This window comes from Mercenaria mercenaria, chromosome 4 (genome assembly GCF_021730395.1).
Source record: "Mercenaria mercenaria strain notata chromosome 4, MADL_Memer_1, whole genome shotgun sequence".
Lineage (NCBI taxonomy): Eukaryota > Metazoa > Mollusca > Bivalvia > Venerida > Veneridae > Mercenaria > Mercenaria mercenaria.
The window spans coordinates 63,538,199-63,558,725 of NC_069364.1; the positions used below are offsets into that span (position 1 = coordinate 63,538,199).

A 20,527-nucleotide genomic window follows, 5' to 3' on the forward strand; every position below is an offset into this window, starting at 1 on the left:
GAACAATATTATAATCTGAAATTATTCATGATGCCAAATGAGTACATTTCTTTCTGATTTTCATATTTAATTATAAATGTACTATCAACTTAATAGCAGAGAAGGGGCATAACTTTTACAGTACCTGTTGGACCAGTCTTCATTCGTTTTTTAAACTCCGGATGTGTTGCATTGTACATTGCTCGTTCCTTCAACTGTGACCTGGCAGCTATCATTTTAGCTTGAAGGTCCTCTCCTGAGTCTTTTCTCTTTCTTTTCGTAGCCTTATCCATCTTTGTTCCTTTCTTGAAAACTTTGTTTGATGAAACTTTTTTCGACAACCACATGTCACTTCTATCTGCCTCATAAATTTCAATGTCCTCATTTACAGTTGTATTTTGCACCTTAAAGAACTGTTGTGGTTCAAAAGATATTGACACACCAGAAGCTCTTTTCTCTGCAGTTGTTTTCAGCTTCTGCGGTTCAATTGAAAGTGTTCTCCTCTTTGATAAACTTAATCTAGGTTTTTTAGGAACAGGATGTTCAAACTGAACACCAAATGTAACATTTCTACCTGTAGTACTCTCTGCATTAGGCCTTTTTAATATACCTTTGGCTAGAGGTACAGACTTGTTGACTATTTTATCTTTCTTCTTCTCAGTTGTTAGAGCAACTGATTTACTCAGATTAGCATTTGTATCTACATAATCTTGTCTATTTCCTACAGACAAATCTTCATCATCTAACTGAATTATATCAGGAAGTTCATCAACTTGTGTCTCCATGTAATACGCCTCATCATCATCAGGCATTTCATACATTTTCTCGGTTGCTATATTATATTCATCAACTATTTCATCACCTCTTCTATCACTGGCTACATTATATATATCCTCATCTTCTGCCACTTGTTCTTTTTCAGGTTCGCTTATATCCTGAAAGTCAACTTGTGTATTTGCAAAGTAAGCATCATTATCACTTCTATCATCCAGATCATTATTTAAATCCTTGGCAGCATGTTTTTCTCTTTCATCATCCTGCCTGGACATTTTATATACATCTTTTTGGGTGTTCATGTTGTAAAACTCTTTATCCTCAGTAAAGTCTTCAGCTGCAAAGTTATTATCTGAACCTTTTCCAGTCTGCTTTTTTATTTGTTCATTTCTCTTTGACATTTCACAGACATCTTTCGCGGTTTCATCTTCATCTGGTTCACTTATATCCTCAACATGAACTTGTGTAGCTGCTAGATAAACATCATCACCTGCTGAAGATTCTTGCTGCTGCTCATTTTTAAAAACTTTCTGATCACATTCAGATATAATTCTAACATTCTCCTGTTTGTTTTCATCACCTTCTATCAGATTATTTGCATCCATCTGTGTAGCCATATTGTAAATATCTTCATTTCCAACCACATGTTCATTTTGTTTTTCACTGGTGTTCTCAATGTCAGCTTGAGTAGCTGCAAAGTAAGCATCATCATCAACTGCAAGATCTGGCACACTGGTTACTGGTTGTTTTCTTGCTACTTGTGTCAATGTTCTGTAGTCCTCAGCATCTAGACTATCAGAGGAAGAAATGGCTTGAGTAAGAGTATGATATGCAATATTATCATCCTTTTGAATTGTTTTCTTGCCCTTCCCTTTGACAGCTTTCTTATGTGAATCACTTTTGTTTGTTTGTTTATTCTGTTTTTGTGCAGGTTGGTCCACCTGAGTTAAGGTTTCATATATATTGGTAGTGCTCTCTTCTTCTCCACTGTCACTAAATGTTTCAAATTTAATACCTAGGTTTTGAGATAATCTCATTTTCTTTATTGGGTTATCTCGTGTTTTCTGCTGGAAGTAGGACATCAACTGTGGATCTTCATCAGAAAATGAGTCATAAATTATGTCTTCAGCTTCATCTTCAGTTACATCATGACCCTTCGACAATTTACTCGGACCTGGCTGGTCTATTTGAGTAAGTTCACTGTATATATCAGATCCTGTTGTTTGTGCTTGTGTCTGCAATGTGTATTGTCTAGATTCAATTTTTTCAGCTTGAGTTTGAATGTTACCTGAACTTGGTCCAAATTTATCTGCCTGTGATTTTGCCAGATAGAAATCTTGCATTACACCTTTATCTGTCTTTCTTTTGACAGTTTTTGCATCAGTATGTGCCAGAGATTCAGTCTGAGCTGAACCAAAATACTGATCCTGAATCTTATTATCAGGTTCAGAAATGCCATCATTGACTTGGGTCTGCTCTTCATAAACAGAATCAATTTGCTTTTTATCATCTCTAAAGTTATTTTCTTTTTTATGTAGAAACTCTGTGACTTGAGTCTGAACTTCATACTCACTTTTAGGATTATCAATAATCATTATGTCGCTATCATCTGACAAAGTCTCATAATCAAAATTTCTATTACTTGCTGGTTTTGGTAAATTCTTCACAATTTCTGTTTCTCTGCCTGGCTTACTGTCACTATCTGAAATATCTGAAAAATGTTCAGAGTGGAAATCAAATACAGAAACACTATTACTTGTATTTTCATCACTTACACTAGGATCCACTTGTGTATCTTGCATATATGGAGCCATTTCTTGATATTTTGAACTAGAACTAGGAAGATTTCTATCTGAACTTCTGTCTTTTACACCGTCATTTTCTCTTTGTTGCTGAACTGGTTCAAAGCTCTGACTACTGTCTATCACATCTGTTTCTGTTTTTACCTTGGCAGTTTGTGCTTTTGTGGTCATAATTGCCCTTTTATTTTTATTCTCAATACCGAAAACACTTGTTGACAAAATCTCATCATCATCTGAGCTAAAATCTTCAGTAACATTAGCTTTCTTCTCAGATTTTATATGTCCTGACCTCTGTTCAACCGCTGTGATACTTCTGATTCCTAAAAGTTCATCCTCGTTTATAGACATTATTGCCTCATCACTATTTGGACTTCGAAGAAGTTCATCTTCATTAACAGACATTACTGCTCCATCGCTTGATTCAAAGCCATTATTTTCATTTGAAGTATTGTCTGGTTCTAGCAAACTTTGAGACTTGAATAGATCATCATCGGACATTAAACTACTTTCACTCAAATTCTGGCCAGATTCTACCGCATCTGTTTTAAGAGTTTTCTTTTTCTGCAAACTGCTGAACATATTTTCAGGTTCAAAGTCACTACCTTTATCAGACCAATCTTCTGCACTGGAATAATTTTCAAAAGTCAATTCATAAGTTGATTCTTGTGTTCCATACTTTTCATCAGGTTCCAATTTCTCTTGCTTGACAAGATCAAGAACTGGTTTCTGGTCTGCTTCAGGATCTTGTGTGTCTTCATCTGACACCAAAATTACTGGCTGTGACACAGTCATAATCATGTCATCATCATCATCACTAAGAAATATTGTATCTGGTTCCTGTGTGTAACATTTCAGCCAATCTGGCTCTTCTTTAACTCCAGGCACTTCATTATCTGAGACATCAATATTTCCTGCTCTATTCTCTTCTAAACAATTACTTTTGCTAGTAGTTGCAGTTGCATCTATAATATGACTGTCAATTACAGGTTTGTTGTCATTAGCTTCCTCTTCCTTTTCAGTTTTGATAAAATCACTAGGAGCAGAAGCGACAATTTGCTTAAATTTCTGAGACATCTGTTTGAGTCTGTCAGGTAAATCTGCAAAGAGGTCCTGTGATGCACTGTTTTCTTCTTCAGAGTCTTCTATATTTATGTAGGATAAGTTGTCTTCCACATCACCTTCTTCACCAGATGATTCATCTGGAGGACCAGCAATCAGATCTGCATTACCGTCCATCTGCATAATTGAGGAGGTTCTTTTGATCTGTGATGAAGACTTGAACAAACGTTTAGCTCTTGATGGTAAATGTTTACCAAACACAGTATCTCTTGGACTAGAGTTTTTGTGCATGCTTTTACCATCATCTTTTGAGTTCTGCGGACTAACAGACTTTTCCTCAGATGATTTATCAAATTGCCTTTTCCTGTATTTTGTAGCAGACCTGTTTTCACAAAAGTTTTCATTGTCACTGGAATCTGTTGAACTGTCACTGTACTTTCTTCTTCCTATATTTTTTCGAGCACTTTCTGAACAAGTCAATTTGTTATCACCATCCTTAACTTTTTTACTGCCTATATCAATAAGCTCTACATTATTTTCTTGTACAGACTGATCTGGACCTGTACTACTGTTATCTATCCCATCAACTTCATCAGCATTTTCATTTTCTGACTGTGTTGTTACATTAAAACTTGATCTCTGAAGGAGTGCTTGTCTTTCTGGCAAACACAAAAAATCTTGACTGCTTGAGTCTCCACTCCCAGATGCCTGCAAGTTGTTCACTTTCAAATTTTTCAGTTTATTTCCAAGATTTGCTCTTACTTTAGAAATCATACTAGTGCTAGTTTCTAGAATATTTCTACCTGCCCCAGACTGTGATTGTTTGGAATTGTACGATGTTCCTGCATCGTTTTCACTTTGTGTTGAGTAGTCACTTGTCACATCGGAAAAAATGTTCCTTTTTGCATGAGTATCGGTTTTTAAAGGAAATGCTTTTGGTTCTTGTGCTCTTCTTTCCTTTCTGCTTGATCCCAGCCCACTATTATTGTAAATGATTGATTCTTCACAATTCTGATCATTTTCAAACACTGGAAGCTGCACAGAGCTATTCGATTTTTCTCCAATTTCAGATGACATACTTTCTTTAACTACATGAGACTCACAATGAGATTGGACATTACAATTAAGTTCATCAACACCTTGCTCTTTGTGAGCTACTTCTGCTTTATTTGACTGCTCTATTTCCTCCGCTTCAGACACATCAGACATATCTAAACATGTAGAGTCTTCTGATCCGAGAGAGCCTTCTAGTTCTTCTGATTCATCACTGTCTTCTATCACAGGTCCTTGTTTATTGCGCTGGGATACACTAACAACCCTTTCTATGTCAGAGGATTCACTTTGTTCTGCTGATGAGCTCATACAACAAATAATTCTTCGGTATGTTTTACTAGCATGACCTTCATTGTTTTGTTTACTTTCACCACTTGTTGAACTCTCTTTTCTCGGGTCGGACATTTCATCATTGCACAGTGAGTTTTCCAAACTTTTACTTTCTTCCCTTCTAATTTTTGACAAACTTCCAGTGTCTCTATCATTAGCTGCTTTGGTGTAACTGCCTGTCTTATCACTCTTTAAAAATGCGTCACATGTTTCACTTTCTTTATTATCTGGTTTTATCTTTGCATTTTCTGCACATTCATTAGCTCCAACTTTCAAATGTTCTGATCTGTTCCTATCTTCTTTAACTGTCTTATTATTTTGTTCTTGTCTATCTGCACTTCCAACAGCACTTTTGTATGGCTTGCTCAATTTTTCTGTCATATCACTGGGCTTATCAACTTTTTTCAGTTTAGACTTCAATCTTTTGATATCATTATTATCTAACCTTTTCAGATTAATTCTGGGAAGCATCAATTTAACATTTTTCCAGTATAAAGTCTGATTCACTCTTTTCAAGTATTTAACAAACTCTTTTTTCTTTCTTTGAGTTTTGGACGATGAAAATTGCAGTGTTTCCTCTTCACTAGATTCTACTGTATCACTATTTTCTGTGAAAGACACTTGATCATCCGTAACTAGAAAATCATTTAGAGACTTTGGTCTTTTTGAAATAGAGGAATTGAACACTTTGTCTGTCTTTATTAAGACAGGTTTCTTCTTGTTTTTATTCAAAAACAAACTCATTTTCACAAAGGGATCTACATCAGAGGAACTATCTTCTGATATGGGTACAGCGGGAGTAAATGTGTTAGCTGTTTTTGTAGAATTTGATGATATGTTCTCTTTACTTTTATTCGCTGTTGAAGGTGTGTCAACTTTTTTCAATGAAGAAATGTTCTCACTCATTTTCTCGAAGATATTTTCCCTAGCATTGCTTGCATCTTTCTGAGCGTTATTTGTTTCTGTAGCCTTGTTTTTGTTTATATCAAATAGTTTAACATACACATTTTTCAAATTTCCATCTTTCACATCAGATCCAGGTATACGATGATGGTGTTCATCAGGTTTTCTATAACTATGGTCTTTATAATTTTTTTCATTTCGGGAGCTTTTATGTTTGTGTGATCTCTCTGATTTGTGATCTCTGGACCATGATCTATCATGTCTGTGAGTTGACCTCTCTCTTGAATGATGACTTGACGAGCTTTCTGAGCTATGATGTTTAATTCTAAGTTCATTTTTCTTGTATTTGTGTTCATCATTTTCATTTATTTTTTCAGTTTTGTCCCTTTCTTTTTTCTTTTCTATCAAAATTTCATCTGATAAATTACTATCCCTTCTTTCTCTTATGGTTTCCTCCTTCTTGTTAACAAATTTTTCATTCATTCTCTCTGATTCAGTTTTCTCTTTCTTTTTATGTTCTATATTTTTGTCAGATATATCACTTTCTTTCTTATCACTAAGTATATCATCAGGACCAACTTCAGGTGGTGAATATTTTCTATCGAGCACTCTCTTTGAATCAGTTCTCTCCTCTACTTTGGTGCAGTCTTTTTTCTTGTATTCATGTTTGTCACTTTCATTCAATTTTTCTGTTTTGTCCCCCTCCAGTTTCTTTTTACTCAACTTCTCAGAAAAACTATCATTTGATATATTACTATCCCTTCTTTCTCTTCTCTGTTCCTCTTTCTTGTTACCAAACCTGTCACTTATGCTTTCTGTTTCCATTTTCTCTGTCTTTTTATGTCCTTTAATTGCGTCAAATATATTACTATCTCTTATATCACTATGCCTAATGTCAGGACCAACGTCTTGTGGTGAATAACTATTATCTATCACTCTCTTTGTATAAAGTCTTTCTTCTGCTTTGAAACTGTTTGGACGATCTGGCTTGTCAGCATCATCTATTTGTTCATTTTTATCAACATTTGCCTCACTACCTTTCTTAAGCAGATTACTATTTGGACTATTCAAACTATTTCTTTGATACCTACTTTTTGATATAGAACTTCTATTGCTGTCTTCTCTTTTCTTTATATTGTCTTCACTTTCAGAACTCTGACTGTTGAAAAATTTATTCATTCTTTCCTTGGCAAGTCTCCACTCTCTATAAGTTTTATATTCTCTTTGGCCCCCAGAACTGCCTTTTGATTTCCTTGAATGTTCATGACTAGTTTCCTTTGTTTGTTGTTTAATATTATCAAACTGTTCTACATTTGCATTGAACTGTGCTTCACAATTACCGGAATTATTTGTATTCCTTTGATCTTTAGATTCTGTCTTAATTTCAGGCAGATTTTGACTATTGTCAGTGATTTCAGTCTGCTTTTCACTGCACTGATTGTCATTTTCACTTGGTATGTTTATTGGAGTGTCACTCGTTTTTTCAACATTATCAGTAACTTCCACAAAATCTGTGTCCTCACTTACAACAGTATTCTTCTGTAATTCTTTTGGCTTATCTGATTTGTCTCCCATTTCATTTTCTTTCTTACTGCTTGGAGTAGTTCGACTTGTTTGTATCTTTTGTTGTAAAGACTGCATAGTTTGCTCTATCTGTATTTGAATGTTTTCCAACATCTGTTTCTCTTTGTTACCAGGGGACTGTTTGTCTGCAAGTAATGCAGCTTGTTTACTTTCCATTTTTGGCATGGCCTCAGTTTCAGTTACATGCGTACCCAAAGAAACAAACTTTTCATTGTGATTATGGGTGTCTTGTTTTTCTGGAGCATCATGTAAAGTAAAGTTAGTCTCATCATTTACCATTAAAGGATGACTGCTGATGGAGACTATTGGGCTGCCTGGTGGGGTTGGTAATAGGCCTTTGGAAGGATATACTATTGATTCTACAGCCCTAAGAGTTTCACTACTAGGATTATCCAATGGACTGCATGTTGCTGTAGGAAAGAGGCCTGTAGATTGGTGATCAGGATTTCTATTTGGACGTTTTGTTGGAGTTGGTAGCAAACCTGCTGAAGCATGGGCTACATTCATATCAGTAGCCACCGCTGGTGTTTGAAGGAGCCCAGATGTATAAACTCTATCTTTCAGAGTCCCTACTGAAATGGGAATCACATCGGTTGATGGACATACAGTAGTATCAGCTTCAATATCACTTGGTGTCTGAAGAAGGCCACCAGACTTAACAATATCATTCTTAGCTTCAGTATCTTGTGTTGGAAGAAGGTTTCTTCTAGGTCTTGAAGAAATTTTACTTTGACTTTGGTTTGGTAAAGGTAACTGGCCAATTCTGTTATCTGGTACAAGGAGTTCATGCTGCATTTCCCCTGAGTAGTCACTGAAATCACTCAAAAACTCTTCCTTGATAAGAGGTTCATATTTTTTTGCACTATCTGGTGATTTCATCCTAATTATTCTATCACTTAAAGCTGGAGTGTCTTCTATCAAGGCTTCACTCTTTCCACCAGTAGCTGGCCTATACGCTTTGTCATGTCTTGTCTCTCTAGAATAACCTTTCCTTGTAAAAGATTCAGACTGATCACCTATGTCATTTGTTATTCTGTGTTTGGAATGTATGGAACTTTGATCAAACTCTTCATAATGAGACGAACCACGAGAACTGGTAGATGATCTATAGTATGGTCTATTCTCAGTCGGTCTTTTGCTATGGTGAACACCTTTATGAGTATCCCCTCTTCTTAGACCACGTCCATTTCCCCGACCATGTTCAACTTCTGGTACTTGACCATGTGTGTTGTCTCTACCATGGCAGTATGATCTGGAGGTACAGTGACTTTCATACAAATCTGAATCTGGAACTCTTTGATGTGATTTTTGATGAACCTGGTCTGTTTGACTGACCCTGTCCCTGTATTTATCTGTAAGAGTTGCAAGTCTCTCACCTATTTCACTATCCAACCTATGGTTTGGAACATGTTCTGAATAACTTTGTGTTTGTCTATTTCTCTCATCTATACAGTTGTGCTGATTACTGTATAAATCATGTCTCCCCCTCAATCTAGATGTTCTATTTCTATGTTCAGTGTCTCTTTCATGATATTTTGCTAGGTAATGACCATCATCATATGCATGTCTCTCATCATTTAAAATCTGCACGTCATCAATATACCTCCGCCTATCATCACTGTACATCAGATTGTCATCAATATGCCTTGGTCTCTCATCAACATACCTCTGCCTCCCATCAATATACCTCTGCCTCTCATGTATAGACCTCTGCCTCTCATCACTATACATCTGCTCATCATAATCAAACATTTGTTGGTTCTCCGTGTATCTCTGTTGTCTAGGACCATTGTAACGGTACGCCATTTCTTAACATTCCTGAAAATATAGGAAAATAAGTTAGATGAGAAAACCATGTTACCTTATTTTTAGACTAGCTCCTAGACTATGACATATCTTTTTACATTTTTATGATTGAATGTAATGAACTGAGCCAGTCTATATCCTATGTCCAATATCATGATAATTTCAACATCAGTCCTGTGTGAAAATCTCTAAAATAGACTGGCTTTTGTCTCTATGAAATTGAATTTGTCAAAAAAGGAAAAAATATAGAAATATAGTTATTATCAGTCTAGTGGCTAGTCTACCTTATTTTTTGTAAATGTCTTTTATTTAAATGAATAACAAGATACCAAAATTTCTAAGCCAAAATGAAGATGAAAGAGGAGAGAGAGTGGGAGTGGCACAAATGGGATGGGGATGGAGATGGATGGACGGATGGGCAGACAGACAGAAAGATACAAACACAGAGACTGAACAAAAATATTAATCTTTAACATTAACAACTAATTCTGGAACCTATTTCTGCATAGAAATGCCTTTGTCAACACAAGAGTTCAGAGTTCATAACATCATCATAACAAGAGCTGTATAAACAAGAGCTGTCACTATTGGTGACAAATGCCCCCGAGGCATGCCAAAGAATGCTACAGTTGTCTCCACAAAAAAAATCACACATTATTTTGTGACCTTGAACCCAGAGACCCAGGTCATAAGCGTGACACACCTTTCCAATACTATATACATTTGTGTCAAATTATTTTCAAATCACTTAATAAATGGAAGAGTTATAGACAAGACAAGATACACCTTTTGCTTCTAAGTGTGACCTTGACCTTGAAACTGGGGTCTGGATCTTGCGCATGACAAGCTGTCTCATTATGGTAAACATTTATGCCAATTTACTTCAAAATCCCTTTATGGGTTGCCCAGTTATGGACCGTACATGAAACAGAGCCTGTAAACCTTTGACCTCTAAGTGTGACTTTGACCTTGAAGCTGGGCACTGGGTCTTGGGCATGACCATTGTCTCATTATGGTGAACATTTATGCAAAGTTATTTCAAAATCCCGTCATGCATGGCAGAGTTACATCCCGGACAAAAATTTACAATTTACAGATGCACAAACAGTGCCATTTTAACATTCCCACCTTCAGGGGCATAAAAACACATATGCCCCCCTTATAACCTAGGATATTAAATGACCTTGAACTTTGACCCAGGTTCAAGACTGATAGGGTCATCTACTAAAGAAGACCATGCATCCTATAAAAGTTTAAGTATGTAGGTCAAACAGACGTTATAGAACTGAATTAAAATGGATTTCACCCTAAGTGACCTTGACCTTTGACCCTGTGACCCAGAAATTTATTAAAAGTCATCTTCTCAAGGAGACCGGGTAAATCAGTTTTGCGGATATTGGATTTGACTCTAACTGACCTTTGACCTCATGACTCAGAAATTATAAGGAGACTAAACAGCCAATAAAATATGAAAGCTCAAGGTCAAATAGTTCTCAACAAAATAAAAACATTGTGACCTTGACCTTTGACCAAGTGACCCAAAAAATCAATATGCTTCATCTACTGGTCATGATCCACCTCCTTATCAAGTTTCATGATCTTAGGCCAAAGCCTTCTTAAGTTATTGTCCAGAAACTGTTTAACTGTTCTGGGTCACTGTGTCCTTGACCTTTGACCTACTGACCTAAAACTGTATAGGGGTCATCTGCTGGTCATGACCAACCTCCCTATCAACTTCCATGATCCTAGGCCCAAGCGTTCTCAAGTTATCGTCTGGAAACCGTTTAACTATTCAGGGTGAACTTAACCTTTGACCTACTGAACTCACAAATCAATACAGGTCATCTGCTGGTCCTGACCAACATATCTATCAATTTTCATGATCCTCAGCGCAAGCATTTTCAAGTTATCGTTTGTAAACCGTTTAACTATTCAGGGTCACTGTGACCTTGACCTTTGACCAACTAATCTTCAAAATCAATAGGGGACATTTGTTGGTCATGACCAACCTCCCTATGAAATTTCATAATCCCAGGCCCAAATGTTCTTGAGTTATCATATGGAAACCGACTGGTGTACGGACAGACAGACTGACCAACATCTGCAAAACAACATACCCCTCCTTCTTCAAAGGGGGACGTAACAAGCGTTTCACTACCAGATCATGTATTTTTATTGATTTTTTGCAAAATCCACAACCTGTGCAAAGAATACGACTGCATAGAACTATCTATCTACCCTTTAAAACTCCACTTTTGGGTGTTATAATAACAGACTTGCAGTCAGTGCAAAAGAAAAAAGGTTTACAGTAGTAATGACAGTAGGATGTCATTGGGGAATTTTATGTCATTTTAAAATGACTAACCCAAACGATGAGATTAGCAATTTTTAAAATAATTTATCACCGAAAGGCAAAATACCGTCTCGGTTTTTATATATTCACATGAAAATTAATCGTTGATCATTTTCTAGTTTCCAGAATTATGGGAACATTCAAGTTTTCAGGGGTTTTTTCATGTACTTTTATAAACTGTTGCAAATGTTTATTTTGTTAACAGTGATAAATACTGAACGAGTTTATACACTATCAACAGGTGGGCATCAATAGAGTGCACATGTAGCTGGCACACAGTAACAACAAGAGCAATGCCACGCGGGTGCAGATGCTCATCTGATTTTTTTGTCTCTGTATAGTAGAAATACTGTCCTACCCATGATTTTCTAGTCCAAATGGGGCCATAATTCTTGCAAAAAAGCAATGTAGAGTTATGGTACTGCTGTGCAGAGTCAACTTTGAATGGCAAATAATTGCTCCAAGCTTTAAAGCAATAGCTTTGACCATTAAGAAGAAAAGTTTACCTAAACGCAAAACTTAACCAAAAAATCTGATATTTTCTAAGTCTAAAAGGGGCCATAATGCCTACAAAAAGCAGGATGAATTTACGTTTCTCACTGTACAGAGTCAGCTTTATCATGGTGAACAAGTGTTGCAAGTTTCAAAGCAATAGCTTTGATAGTTCAGGAGAAAAGCTGACCTAAACATAAAACTTAACCAAGAAATCTGATATTTTCTAAGCTCAAAAAGGGTCATAATTCTTGCAAAAAGCAGGATGGAGTTATGTTTCTTGCTGTACAGAGTCAGCTTATGATGGTGAACAAGAGTTGCAAGTTTTGAAGCAATAGCTTTGATAGTTTAGGAGAAAAGCTGACATAAACATAAAACTTAACCAAGAAATCTGACATTTTCTAAGTCCAAAAAGAGCTGTAATTCTTGCAAAAAGCAGGATGGAGTTATGTTTCTTACTGTACAGTCAGCTTATGATGGTGAACAAGTGTTGCAAGTTTCAAAGCAATAGCTTTGATAGTTTAGGAGAAAAGTTGACCTAAACATAAAACTTAACCAAGAAATCTGATATTTTCTAAGTCCAAATGGGGCCATAACTCTTGAAAAAAGCAGGATGGAGTTATGTTTCTTGCTGTACAGGGTCAGCTATTGATGGTGAACAAGTGTTGCAAGTTTCAAAGCAATACCTCTGATAATTTAGGAGAAAAGCTGACCTAAACATAAAATTTAACCAGGCAATGCCGACGCCGATCAAGTGATGACAATAACTCATCATTTTTTTCAAATAATCAGATGAGCTAACAAGAGCTGTCACAGGAGACAGCGCGCTCGACTATTTCGATGCTGGATAGTGAAACTGGGCACATCTGAGGAAACTAGAGCTGTCACTGGAGTGTTTAATGACTCCAATTGTGGATGAAGATATTGCACAATAGCCTGAGTCTATGTCAAAAATATCAACTTAAAGTAATAAGAGAGGTAAAGATAAAATGTATCAAAACATTATATAAGTATATCCTAAGCAAAAAGGGGCATAATTCATTAAATACTGGTGCCAGAGTTATGCAGCTTGTGTCATGTAGTGTGGGTGATGATGTTGAACAACTATTTTAAGTTTGAATCAAATCCATTCAGTAATAACAGAGACAGAGTGAAAGTGCATCAAAACTTTAACCTGAAAATCTAAGTAAAAAGGGGGAATAATTAATGAAAAACTGGTGCCAGAGTTATGCACTTTGCGTCATATGGTGTGGGTGATGATGTTGAACAACTATTTTAAGTTTGAATCAAATCCATTCAGTAATAACAGAGACAGAGCGAAAATGCATCAAAATTTTAACCTAAAATTCTAAGTAAAATGGGGAAATAATTCATGAAAAATTGATCCCAGAGTTATGCACCTTGTGTCATATGATAAGGGTAATGATGTTGAACAAATGTTTAAGTTTGAATCAGATCAATTCAGTAAAAACAGAGATAGAATGAAAGTGCATAAAACTTTAACCTGAAATTCTAAGTAAAAAGGGGAATAATTCATGAAAAATTGTGCCAGATTTACGCATCTTGTGTCATATGATGTGGGTGATGACGCTGAACAAATATTTTAAGTTTGAATCAAATCCATTCATTAATAACAGAGGTAGAGTGAAAGTGCACCAAAATTTTAACCTGAAATTCTAAGTAAAAAGGGGGAATAATTCAAGAAAAAATGGTGTCAGAGTTATGCACCTTGTGTCATGTGATGTGGGTGATGATGTTGAACAAATATTTTAAGTTTGAATCAAATCCATTCAGTAATAACAGAGATAGAGTGAAAGTGCATCAAAACTTTAACCTGAAAATCTAAGTGAAAAGGGGGGATAATTCATGAAATACTGGTGCTAGAGTTATGGCCCTTATAACAGATGATGTGGATGATGATGAGGAATAAGTATTTCAAGTTTGAATCAAATCCATCAAGTAATTACAGAGATAAGTTGAAAAAAGAGAAAGTGCACCAAAACTTTAACCAAGGTGGGGACGCGGAAAGACGCCGACGCCGACGCCGGGGCGAGTAGGATAGCTCTCCTTATACTTCGTATAGTCGAGCTAAAAATTGGCTACCCACAGTAATAATTCTGGGTAAAGAAACTGGGTATTTAACAGCTAATTTTCAAACATACCATCTTGCATGTTATGTAAATCATCAGGTATTTTTAACTGCTCATAGACAAACTTATGATCAGCGAATGTAACACCACTTATTATACAATGTAACATGGATTAAAAGTAACTAAAAATTTAAAGGTAATTTCAATGTTTTTTAAATGCATGTATTTCAAAGTGCTTACATTGAAGATGGATAGGGTGTGATAAACAATTTTGTATGTATGGTATCAAGAGAGAAATGCCTTTAGCGACCATGACAAACAACACACAAATCATATGCCAGGGAATATGACACCACTTATTTGTACATCATGTTAAAGGTATTTATATAGTCAAGATGCATTTAGGCCCAAATTCATATCTTGGGGTGAACAGGGCATATCATTTAATCTTTTTCTTAAAGTCTTCTTGCAGAAAGCCATACAGAGCCCTTTTGAACACCATTACGTTTTTAGGTAATGTGACACTGCTTGTTAGTGTTACACAAAATTTGAAAGGTATCTATACTTGTCTTTCAAATACATTAATGCCAAAGTTCCTTTCTTGAAGATGTACTACGTAGATCATAAAGGTTTAGGAGTATATCACCAAAACACAGAAATATTTTATAAACGAACATCGTTACCAATATTTTACGTGACCATTACATGTTCTGCCATACTGTCCCGTACTTAAAATATTCTGAAAAAAGTTGTCCCCCTTTGAAAATGAATGCCATTTGTAAAGAAATAAAAATAAACAATTGCTGAAAACTGTGTTTCACCTAGTTATGTGAAATTTCAACACTCGCACACTGTTGCAAATGCATCAAAACAAACATGTGTAACAGTTCTTTGATAATGGTGGTTTTTTTAAAGGCGTTAGACTGTCCGGAAGTGGGGCCCCTTTAGGCAGTCCTTTTCCGGATTTCAATGTTTATATCAGTATACTGACACATGTTTTGTAAAGTAATATACACGCTATTATCACAAAAGTTAAAAAACAAGTGTCAGTATACTGACAATTTTACAGATAACTATTCATTCTTGTTGTTTTGAATGTTATTCATGTCATGAAAAACGTTTCAACTGATATAAATTTCAAAACAATGTATTGTCATTATTGTTCTGGAGTAATATAAAAGAGAGTAGACTTTGGTGAAACGAATTTAACATTACCATGAATATTATAATATGAGTGTTTCGACTAATAATCATGTGATTGTATCCTTCCGAGTCAATCTGATAATCGATAGGACTTTTGGTCAGATTATGAAACACTAGTAAGTATTGGATGAGGAATGCCGTATGGAGCATTTTGAACATTCCATTATACACTTTCATGGAATGTGATACCACTTGCCATACATCATTTTAAAGGTATAAATATCTCCTTTCAAATGCGTTTATGCTCAAAGTACTTTCTTGGGGATGCATTTGGCATAGATTAAGTCTTCCACAATAAGTCTTATTGGAGAACGCTGTTCTGAACCCTTTAAAATAGCCCACAGACCATCTTTCATGGAAGGTGACACCACTTGTTATGCATCATTTGAAAGGTATTTATACTGTCTTTGAAATGCATTAAGACTCAGGTTCCTATTTTTAGATGAATTAGGTAGATCATGCAATCAATCACAGAATGATTAAGATACAAAATTTAATAATACATTACACTCTATTCATCCTCTAGATAAGAATTTCCACGTAAATGCGTTTGAAAGAAAATGTAAATACCTTCAAAAGTGGTGTCACATTCCTTGACAAAGGGTCTGTAGGATGTTCAAAATACCACCTATCTCAAAATGGGTACTGAATGTGTGGAAAACTTTAACATCCTAGAAAGAGTTTGACATGACATAAATGTTCACCATAATGAGATGACGTGTCATGTGCGAGATCAAGACCTCTAGCTCCAAGTTCAAGGTTACACTTAGAGGTCAAAGGTTAATACAGGGTCTGTTTCGTTTCCGGTCTATAACTCTGCCATCCATGAATCAATCTTCTACCGTTAGTATTATGGAGAAAAAGCCATTCAGAGTATCACACCTAGTTCTATAAATAAACGTCGGACTTCAATATTTTACGATTTTGACATTTCATATAGTCCGACGTTTTATCGAAATTATAAATTTCCCGGTAGAGCATTCCGCAAAATATCTTGCGGAAGGTTTTACAAGTTCACAGGGAAAGTGACTAAAAAGCGATAGCTAAATACCAACAACGGACAAAGAAACCTATTTTACACATGATCCATTGAACATACTGTCTTACTGACAATAGCAAAGATCTGTCCACACTTTGAAAAGTGAAATTTACATCCATTCACTTTTGCAACACGACACGAAACGCTCAAATCTTCTTTATTATAAAAAAATATTCTCACGGTTGGATTTTATAACAAGAGCTGTCAGTGGACAGCGCGCTCTACTATTCTCAGTGCTTGATAGTATAATATAAGCAATGAGTAAAACTTTAACATTACAATAAGCATATTCTAAGTCGAAAAGGGGCCATAAATCAGTCAAAATGCTTGATAGAGTTGCCTCCTCCTTTTTACAGACTGGGTTCATGATGGTAAACAAGTATGCAAAATATGAAAGCAATATCTCAATGGACTTTGAAAATATTTGGGGTGGTACGCAAACTTTAACATTTGTGTGACGCTCACGCTCACGCCGGGGCGAGTAGGATAGCTCCCCTATTCTTCGAATAGTCGAGCTAAAAAATGCGGCCCAGGAAGTTGTGTGCATATGATTATAATCGATGGGTGTGACCAGCATTTATTGGTTGTAATTTCATTAAAAGTCATTTCATTCATTTATAATTTCATAATAAAGCAGTTTAAAAAGACTAGTCCACATGCATTCGGCGGTACCCATGCGTTAAATAATGGCCGCAGATTTTTTTTAGTGCCATAGGTTAAATGTATTTGTTTTCGTCTAAGCATGATTAATTGATTCTAAATATTTATTCAGTGTTGTACTGTTCATGATATTTCATTCAATTACGCTAGAAGAGTCTGTGTAATGCGTCGGGGAAGTGATTAGTGGTGCAGTTTTAATTACGGTAAACCAATATATCACGTGTTTGAAGGTTTTCCTACATTACACATCAATAAAATAAGGTTCAGAGCGTCCGCTGCCTATCGCATTTGGAGCCACTGGCTCAAACTTTGACTAAAGTGGCTCCAAAAAATCTCAAGTGGCAACATTATGGCTCCACATATAGTTTCATTTTTTTCCCCACGGAGTTATTGTGTATTTGATCCGGAAGCGTTGTTCCCGTTTCGCGCATCTCGGACATTCTCCCATGTAGAAAAAAAACTATCGACTATTCTCAGTGCTTGATAGTATAATATAAGCAATGAGTAAAACTTTAACATTACAATAAGCATATTCTAAGTCGAAAAGGGGCCATAAATCAGTCAAAATGCTTGATAGAGTTGCCTCCTCCTTTTTACAGACTGGGTTCATGATGGTAAACAAGTATGCAAAATATGAAAGCAATATCTCAATGGACTTTGAAAATATTTGGGGTGGTAGGCAAACTTTAACATTTATTCTAAGTCGAAAAGGGGCCATAATTCAGTCAAAATGCTTGATAGAGTTGCCTCCTCATTTTTACAGACTGGGGTCATGATGGTAAACAAGTATGCAAAATATGAAAGCAATATCTCAATGGACTTTGAAAATATTTGGGGTGGTACGCAAACTTTAACATTTGTGTGACGCTCACGCTCACGCCGGGGCGAGTAGGATAGCTCCCCTATTCTTCGAATAGTCGAGCTAAAAAAATGCGGCCCAGGAAGTTGTGTGCATATGATTATAATCGATGGGTGTGACCAGCATTTATTGGTTGTAATTTCATTAAAAGTCATTTCATTCATTTATAATTTCATAATAAAGCAGTTTAAAAAGACTAGTCCACATGCATTCGGCGGTACCCATGCGTTAAATAATGGCCGCAGATTTTTTTTAGTGCCATAGGTTAAATGTATTTGTTTTCGTCTAAGCATGTATTAATTGATTCTAAATATTTATTCAGTGTTGTACTGTTCATGATATTTCATTCAATTATGCTAGAAGAGTCTGTGTAATGCGTCGGGGAAGTGATTAGTGGTGCAGTTTTAATTACGGTAAACCAATATATCACGTGTTTGAAGGTTTTCCTACATTACACATCAATAAAATAAGGTTCAGAGCATCCGCTGCCTATCGCATTTGGAGCCACTGGCTCAAACTTTGACTAAAGTGGCTCCAAAAAATCTCAAGTGGCAACATTATGGCTCCACATATAGTTTCATTTTTTTCCCCACGGAGTTATTGTGTATTTGATCCGGAAGCGTTGTTCCCGTTTCGCGCGTCTCGGATATTCTCCCATGTAGAAAAAAAAAACGATAGCAAGTAATCAGCTGATGCGATGACGCATGTTTTGACAGGTGTGTATATTACATAATGTTGTGACACGCGCATGCAAGTTAACTGGAGCGGGGAGACGGGTGCGATCAATTATTAAAGAAAGCACATTTTTAATGGAAATTTTTAATGTATCGGCTGATGTTTATTTTAACTGATCTAATTACTGATGACCCAACCAATTTTACTGATCAGCGAGCGGCAACCCATTTGTTTTAAATGGCTGTTCTCCCGTTTTACGAGATTAACATTATCAGATAATATTAACGGTAATTAATTAATTTATTTCAAACTTTTCTTTCAATTGCCGCCGTATTTTGAGTAATACTGTTTTTAATTATGATTTTAGCGAGGTGTCAGTTTTGTTGTTCACAGCAAAGAAGTATAAAATTTATTTTTATAGCTCTTTGTTCACAGTTTGATCTCGGTTGGAGATGATACTCGATCTTTAATACTTAGTATTGTTATATCTATGATTTTTATATTTCTTTCATCAAAATAATGTTAAATTTACATGAAATTGAAATTGTTTTAGGACAAAAACAACAACAAACAAACACTCGATCTTTTACAGAATGTAACGGCAATCTTAAATTTTAGTGTAGACAATTAGCGCTGAAAGCAGTTTCCCTTTTACGTAATGGCGAAAATCGAAACAAACTTATTTTGAAGTTGAAAAATCGTGTATACCTGTGAATACTACGTGCTAACAATTCGGGGTTGGTCCTGGAGGTCATAAAACTGCGCATTTTACATGAGTATCAACGGTATGGGCAGTAATATTATGAAAGTATAATGACATTTATTGAAAATGTATTTAGTCTGAATTTCAGATTTGCACTAGAAGAAATTTCCTATGAATTTAAATGAAAAACAAACAAACCAAACATAATTCTGTTTGTTTATATAACATGCTTAAGATTAATAACATACTGTTTGATTTATGATTGCAGTCATAATTTTTATCTTGCAAGTTTTCTTGATTAGAAATATCATAAAATGTTAAGTTCTGCATAAAGATTGTTTGCACACCATAATACACAACGCAGTACCGTAACTTACAAATGATATATTTATAACCAAAAACCATGGAAATCTACCTTTTGATTGTTGTAGACAAAGGTGTGCAATACGCAATATGTACGCTGCCCCATTTTAACAGTACGGTACCCTTGCCCTTTTTAGAGCTCTTGAAAATTCCCTATAAATGCACATCTTTCCGTTTAAAAGAGTCAGTTGAAAGTTGAAATATGAGATTGTGTTGTTAATAAGCATGCTAGCTTGATATTGTACCATCATTGATAAAAAGACTTAAAATTGTTATGTATATTTGTCATAAGAAAATATAAAACACAAAAGATATGACCTTAAATGGATAGTAAGTGTAACAAGTGTTATGTTGTTTATTTTATATACATATCCCATCTTTATGTATAAAAAACAGACCATGGCTTCAAAAAAATGGATTGGCTCCAAAGTGGCTCCAAAATTTTGAAAGTGGCTAAACTGGTGGCTCCAACTTTTAAATTCCCAGCGGACGCCCTGAGGTTGGAATGTTTGCTCAATATTGCTCAATTAAACTTGACACAGGGACATGTTGAACGTCCAAATATTAAAAGGCGCCCTGTGCAAGTTTAATGTTATCAAACTACTATCACACCGAGTTCGCGACTTTTAGTAGCAACAACCACCAATTTTTTGTTGGTTTTGATTACAAGATGAAAATTATTTTTTTGGACTCTTGTATGTGTATGAAAAACAGATCAATTGTGTTTTTAAACATAAAATTTACTGATGAAGTTTTACTTGGTGTTAAAAGTCATGTCTTAGATTTTGACACATAACAAC

The 20,527-nt window shown here is 35.6% G+C and overlaps 1 protein-coding gene across 2 annotated transcripts in view; it reads right to left on the reverse strand.

Annotated features, from left to right (window-relative positions):
- LOC123551942 (serine-rich adhesin for platelets-like) overlaps positions 1-20,527 on the reverse strand; it is a 101,039-nt gene that overhangs the window by 75,605 nt on the left and 4,907 nt on the right. For both annotated transcript variants that reach the window (XM_053541503.1, XM_045341257.2), the window contains exon 2: positions 125-9,302. In XM_053541503.1, coding sequence (XP_053397478.1) covers positions 125-9,290 — 9,166 coding nt within the window. In that variant the 5' untranslated portion in view covers positions 9,291-9,302. The remainder of the gene's footprint in view (positions 1-124; positions 9,303-20,527) is intronic.